The sequence below is a fragment of the Rhagoletis pomonella genome, unplaced genomic scaffold, assembly GCF_013731165.1.
Source record: "Rhagoletis pomonella isolate Grant_MI unplaced genomic scaffold, Rhpom_1.0 Rhpom_scaffold_00003, whole genome shotgun sequence".
NCBI classification, from domain to species: Eukaryota; Metazoa; Arthropoda; class Insecta; order Diptera; family Tephritidae; genus Rhagoletis; species Rhagoletis pomonella.
In genome coordinates, this window is record NW_023458557.1 from 13,546,509 (window position 1) to 13,553,976 (window position 7,468).

Consider the following 7,468-nt stretch of genomic DNA (forward strand, 5'->3'; position numbering starts at 1 on the left):
TTTAACACATTTTCTGATTTAATATATGTTAATAAGTATGTACTCATCTGGGCATTCTACATTAGTTTCTCTGTAAGGCATTCTTTGTTCGCTTCTCTGGATTCTGTTTATGCATGCGTTCTCCCTTCGTTTGAAGGTAATGCTGCGGGTAAGGGCTTACCGCCAATGACATGCCCATGTTAAAATAAGGCCTTCCTGAAGCGAAAGGGTAAGCGATTCCCATCGCCTAGCTCGTTTCCACTTTCGCTTCTGTGGTAATCGTGTTTTTTGCTGGGTACTAGCGCTAATTTACTTAAAATCGACGATTACAATAACCACTTATCAAAAAATTATAATATTATATACTTTTGGATAATGGGCGTGGCGCCGCCCACTTATGACCACAAATGTTTATCTCGGTAACCGATTTATCAATTTCTACAAAACTCGGTGCACCTAATAACCTTGGTACGGAAAAGCAATTTGTTGAAAATTATTCAAATCGGACTAAAATTACACCCGCTTCCCGTATAACGGTAAATTTCACGAAATTACGAAAACTCCGATATTTCAATAACTGAGGACGCTAATTTACTCCATGTTAATAGTTACAACAATCTCCTAACAATAAATAAGTCCTATAAACCTTTAGGAATTGGGCCTCGGTAACCACTTAATCGATTTGTTCCTAACTAGGCTCATCATGCAAAGGTAGTTCAGAGAAAGTTGAAACGATGATATTTGATACCTGCGCCGGGTATATAAAGTTCGGTTTCGCCCGAACTTATACTTCTTTACTTGTTTTCATATACTTTTGAATTTTGATTGGCACCAATATTGACTCCTTTATGCAAATTACGATTTTGAAGTTCACCACCAAAATTTATACCGAATTTACAGGAAAACTGAAAACCAAATGTCTTCGGTAGCTTTCGAAATTAGACCGAGAAAGGAACCTCAAATTTCATTTATAACAAATATGCATGCATATGACTAATATGTTAAACAAATACCAATTCAAACTGTAAATACGTTTTTCGATTACATTGGTCTGTGAGCCCCTTGGAAGATTAAAACTAAATTTCCGACATCTGTATAAACTCCCCTTTCTTTTCATCAGAATCGGGGGAGTTTAAGTACCACGAAGATGTAAAACAAAATACAATATTTCTTTTTTTAATGGCGTTTTTACACGGGATTTGCCCAGATTTGGCTACCAAGTTACACGAAATTTTACGTTGCGATTATGTTTTCTAAAGATGAAGCAAATGTGACCATAAATTTTAAGGATAGCTCTCAATTAGAGATGGGCGCGGGATATCGGGATCCGCGGCATCGCGGTACTGATTTCAAAATGGCCGGGATGGGCGGTATCGGTAAGGTCTGCAACAACTTTTCGGGCGGGATGGGACCAAAATCTTTCCCGACACTCCCGGTAATACCACAACCTCCGGAAATTCAGAAAATCTTCCTTCAAAAATTTGTATGAAATATCCACTTTTTGTGTTTTATTGAGACGAAAACGAACAGCAAAGCAAAACAAAAATGGGGGGATGCCAGATCTTTCATAAAAGTTTTTTATTTAAATTTAGTTTGAAAGACATGTGATTTATTTTATATAGGTTTCGGGACCCTCGGGCTCGCAATACAATTCTGAAAATCTTCGGGATGGGCGGGTTCAGAACATAAAAATTTAATTTCGGGATGGGCGGGATCGGAACTTAATATTTAGTCCCATGCCCATCTCTACTTTAAATCCCTGCGCCACCTAACGGAAGACAAACACATTGATCCTTTTAAAAATCATTACACAAAATAACAATCATTCAATGCGATTTAGAAATCTGGTAGAAAATGGTTCCCAATTGAATTTTTTTTGCCATTTTATATGTATGTAGATGTAGGTGTATCAAAATGCATTATCTTATCATAAGTGGTTCCAGATATAAGCGATATGGAAATTGCGAATTTGTGTTATTTCCCAATTGAATGTGAAATAACACAAATTTGCTTTATTTTATTTCTCGTTGAGCAATAAGACCAAATTTTAAACTTAACAATTGAGTAATAAAGCAAAATAATGCACATATGTAGGTAGTCACCCAGTTACAATTGACAAAAAGTAGTACATGAACAAGTTAAATGGACGGATTTGTAAGTATACAATTTTGAAAGTGGCCAGCGTCGCGGCGGACCTTCTGGCTCTAATCCGCCGTCTTGAACTACCTTACGAGAAACTGTGTTGTTTCTTTGTTAATTTCACTGAACATTTCCCAAAATATTAGAAAAAATTCTAAACAAGCTACATTGATTCAATTTTCGTTGTTCGTTTTGTTCTTATTCGCTGACATTTGTTTCCTAATTGCGTGAAATTTGGTAAGTATTGTAATAAAACCAAATTATTTTACAAATAAATTATAATTTTGCATTTATTAGGTCATTTCCTTAGTGTTTTCCTAGCCGACCTGTGCTGGTATTGTAATTAAGAGCTAATGCACGTAAGTTACAACATATTATTTTGACTTTATTGATGAACCATTCCATTTGCAGCATTCTCTGGTGAACTGCAGCTGCGGCCGAATTTGATTGTGTGCATCATCCTGCAGATATTTTGAAGTAAGATGGAACCAGCACTTTGTTATTTCAAAACCTAATGAACCATTTATTCGCAGATTTTGTGGACGACTTTGCTGTGCTGCATTCCTTCTCCGCCTGTGTATTGCTCCGCCCGTGTTTTTTAGTGTGCGTTCCTGTTGCGCCTTTGCATTAGTGTGTGCGTTGTGTTTTAGACACGTTGAAATAAGTTGAATCCAGGTTTTTGTTTGTTAAAAACCTAAAACACCATTTACTTGCAGATTTTTTTATGCTTCTGCTGTGCTGCGTTCCTGCTCCACCCGTGTATTAGATTGCTGCGTTCCTGTTAATATACATATCGCCATTTAAAGTAAAAAACCGCGTAATTGATACATGGTTTTGTACTTTAAACGACGACATATACACAATTAATGATGTGTACATAATTTTTTTTATATTGAAACTAGATATGTATATAGTATGTTATTATTATTATTCGGTTCAAAAAAGTCCTATCTCAAATGAAAATACTTTGAAAATGTGCTAAGATAGGGCGTTTTTGAATCGTCAGCTGAGATAGGGTGTTTTTGAACCGAGTTCTGAGATAGGGCATTTTTAAACCAAATTCTAAAATAGGGCGTTTTTCAGCCAAATTTTGAAATAGGGCGTTGAAAAGTTTTCTGATATAGGGCGTTTTCGACCTGTCTGCCGAGATAGGTCGATCTTCCACCCAGCCATCGATATATAGTCGCATTTTTCGTTATATGGAAGACGATTAAACACAATTTGTTTTTATATCGATTCTGAAAAATCTACGGTAATTTGTAGTCACTTCAAACTTGTTTTATGAAGTTTTAAAATTGTGCTTATATGGGTTTTTTTAGAAATTGAATTTTATTTTTATTGTAAATTCTTAGAAATAAATAAATTAACATGAGAGGAAAATAATATCACTTTGAAGTGGGGTTGCTATTGATATGACCGATACTTATGTATATAATAAATTTTGCACAATTAAAAATCGAAGTGGATTTACTGAAATAAACACAACATATTCTGAAATATATCGTTAATTAAAAAAAAAAAAATAAAACATTAAAAAGTACTCAATGCTTGCTGTATGACACGCACTTGGATATACGTGAATTTGGGTAATGTATAATTCCTTATATGATTCCTCAAAGTATCCCTTATATAACACTGTGGAATACAAAAAAGACCTTAGTGCGAATATATCAGGTTTGGCAGCTGTTGACCAAGGTGTATTAAACAAGGTGTGATTGACAACTCAGTTAGGCTCTCTTTTAAGGTACTATTATGCCAAAAAATATAAAGAATCTATTCAAAATTCATACAAAATTTTTTCTATTTTACTTTATAGGATGGTTCTTCTGAGAGCAATGCCAAATTCAATCACACTTTGTTGAATACATTTTGCTGTTGCCCATACCAATAATGCCTCATACTCAGATTTACTAGATCAATTCGTGTTCTCCGAGAAAAAAAATTTTCACGATACAAAAATCTGAAAAATCTTGTATCTCCAAATTTTGAACATTTATCGTTTTTGGCCTATATTTTGTTGAAATAGTAAAACTGAGTATGAAGCATTATTGGTATGGTCAGCAGCTATCAAACCTGATACATGCGCACAAGGCGTCCATATGAAAGAGCGGGACAAAAGATCATACGTAAATGAATTCCTCTATTTGGCCTGTACAATATAAGGGAAACATTTCAAACTCATAAGGGATATTTTTCTTAGTGATGCGGCTAATATAAGGAATTATATAAGCCATACTGTTATAGCTGGGTATTCATCAGCTCAAAAAGTTTAAGCATATTAGCCTATTCCTGTCAATAAAAAACGCATAATTTTCTTATTTTAATTATCTACAACTTTATGAGGCTACCAAGCCATATATATACCTATTCTGATAATCGGAACGCTGTTGAGAAGGCATAAAATTTAGTACTTTTTCAACTAAAAGGCTTTTTTTCTTCCCGTTTTTCTTGTACTTCCAAAATACAGTATTGACCTAAGGTAGTTCCATTTCGAGCTGTCACAACGTACAACACCTTTCATTATTGCATCATGATAAAATGTGACTGTAAGGCAGCTGAATGTCAGAAAATAAAGCGAGAAAGCCGTTTTATTACTTCATCTGTTTATTGCGACATCGTTCCATGCATACATTTTAAGGTTTTCCAGCAATGTTTTTAACATATTAAAAAGCATGCAGACAAAATTCATACAAAAGCGCTATGTCCAATATAACGAGCAGTTATTAAAGACAATGCTTTCCCTATATTTCGTTAGACTTTTCATAGGGTTCAAAACCTAGTCAAAGCAACATCGCAAAAAATATAGAAAAAAGGTTTTTTCTTAACAGCGGTCGTCCCTCGGCAGGCAATGGCAAACCTCCGATTGTATTCCTGCCATGAAAAACAGCTTCTCATAAAAATACAATCGCCGTTCGGAGTCGGCGTAAAACTGTAGGTCCCTTCGCTTTGGGTGACAATTTCAAGGCGCACGCCACAAATCGAAGGAGAAGCTCGGCCAAACACTAACATATGTGTAAGCGCCAATCTATTATTATTATTTTTATTATTTCATAAGTAAAATTATTTTGTGAATATTACTTTCTTCATATGAATTATATCACATTCGAGTTTAAATACTGCACTTGATAGTAGTTGGTTGAATAAGAAAAATGAATTAGCAACAAGAGTTTACGGGATGTACATAGCTCAGTGGTTAACGCTTCTGACTTTGAACATCGAATACGCAGGTTCGATCCCTGCTAAAGTCTAGAAAAAAGAAGTCTGATGAGGAGATGTGGTGATCTCCGAAATAGTGCTATATCTTCTACCGCTTAGACTTTGTTGCTTTTTCAATTTTTTCCTAATAAACAATCGTGGTACAAAGCTCAATAAAAATATTAAAAAATAAAATGCTAACAAGCCACAATAACATTGACAAATACATAGTTTAGGAAGAGCCTGCCTGAAACTATACAAAAAAGCAAATAAGCAAATGGATGTATAGAATTGACAACAACAACCACACTGTCAAGTTTAAATAGCGGCAAATCAGCTGCACTTTATAGTAGTTGGTTGAATAAGGAAAATGAATTAGCAACAAGAGTTTACGGGATGTACATAGCTCAGTGGTTAACGCTTCTGACTTTGAACATCGAATACGCAGGTTCGATCCCTGCTGAAGTCTAGAAAAAAGAAGTCTAATGAAGAGATGTGGTGATCTCCGAAATAGTGCTATAACTTCTACCGCTTAGACTTTGTTGCTTTTTCAATTTTTCTTAATAAACAATCGTGGTACAAAGCTCAATAAAAATATTAAAAAATTAAATGTTAACAAGCAACAATAACATTTACAAGTATCACATTTTTTGTTTAATTCAAGGCCTATTAAACAGGTTTAGAGCATTTGAGCGAAAAAAACATTTGCCAGTATTTTGTGGTTGCTTCTGGTATCGAAAGTGTCAAAAACTGTTCTGATTTTTTTTTTCTTCTACACCAAAGCTTCGCTTTACTTGACAGATTCACTTTGACAAATAAGATGAATTGTATGAAAATGCACAAAGCACGCCAAATCGATCCTTGAAGCTGCAGCGTGAAGCGAAAAGATGGCCAACTCCCATCTTTTTGCGCACTTTGACAATCAGCCGGTTTAATATTTATTTTGTTTCGTCCAAATTCGAGTTTTCATGCAGAAACATAAAACTTAGTTACATTGCTGATATTTTTAAAGCAAAATATATAAAATCCACAACAATTTTGACAAGTAAAAAAGCAGTACAAAATCGTTGTTTTTTTTTGCGTTCATTGTGGCATACCTTTCGCGTCTGGCGCTTCGCTGACAAAGTTATAAATGTCACGCAAAGCTACAAAGTTGTATCTGGCATCAGCTTTAGTAAATTGGTTTGCTTCTCGAAGCATTGACCCATCCTGTGCCAGGCCCAGTAATTAGCGGTTGTCCTGCTGAGTTGGGCGAGCGTTCCTAAAGCTGCTATTCAATCGCGGCTTTTGTATGGATAAAGGTTTCACATGCAAATAGATTTTAACAATTTAGAATTTTTGTGAGAATAAATTAAAAATACTAGTGTTCGCCCAGCGGTTGAAATTCAACCGCTAAAATTAAAGATAGTTTATGTGAGTTGAGTTGAGCTTAAATAACATTAGTTGGAATAGGTTAAGTGGAGGGGAGTTTAGCTTAGTACTTAGCATAACATAACATACCATAACATAAGATTAAGTAACATAACTTATGTAGCATAACACACCACAATATAACATCGCACACTCTTCAGTTGTATTTCCTTTTTATCCCTATCACTTTCTTCCTCTCTATCTATGCCAAATGATGTCACTGATGCCACATCAAGTGATATCATGTCATGTGGTGAAATTTGGTGTGGAAGTTACGGTGTTGTGAATTCAGGTATGGTGGGCTTAATAGGTGTAGTGAGTTTATGTGTGGTGAATTTAGTTGTGGTAAATTTATTTGTGGTGAGTTGAGGTGTGGTGAGTTAAGGTGTGGTGAGAAAGTTGGGGTGTGGTTAATTAAAGTGTGGTGATTTGAGGTGTGGTGAGTTAAGGTGTGGTGAAAAAGTTGAGGTGTGGTGGATTTAGGTGTCGGGGGTTAAGGTGTGGTGAATTAATGTTAGGTGAGCTCAGGTAAGTAAGTTTTTAAGCGGTGGTGAGATGAGTTGAGGTAAGTTAAGTTAAGGAGTTATGATCTTCATTTTCATCTTCATCTTCATCTTCATCTTCATCTTCATCTTCATCTTCATCTTCATCTTCATCTTCATCTTCATCTTCATCTTCATCTTCATCTTCATCTTCATCTTCATCTTCATCTTCATCTTCATCTTCATCTTCATCTTCATCTTCA

The 7,468-nt window shown here is 35.2% G+C and overlaps 1 protein-coding gene across 1 annotated transcript in view; it reads right to left on the reverse strand.

The window, feature by feature from the left end:
• Window positions 1–2,426: 2,426 nt before the first annotated feature.
• LOC118735032 overlaps window positions 2,427–7,468 on the reverse strand; it is a 31,444-nt gene continuing 26,402 nt past the window's right edge. The window contains exon 2 of the mRNA XM_036464624.1: window positions 2,427–2,896. Coding sequence (XP_036320517.1) covers window positions 2,881–2,896 — 16 coding nt within the window. The 3' untranslated portion in view covers window positions 2,427–2,880. The remainder of the gene's footprint in view (window positions 2,897–7,468) is intronic.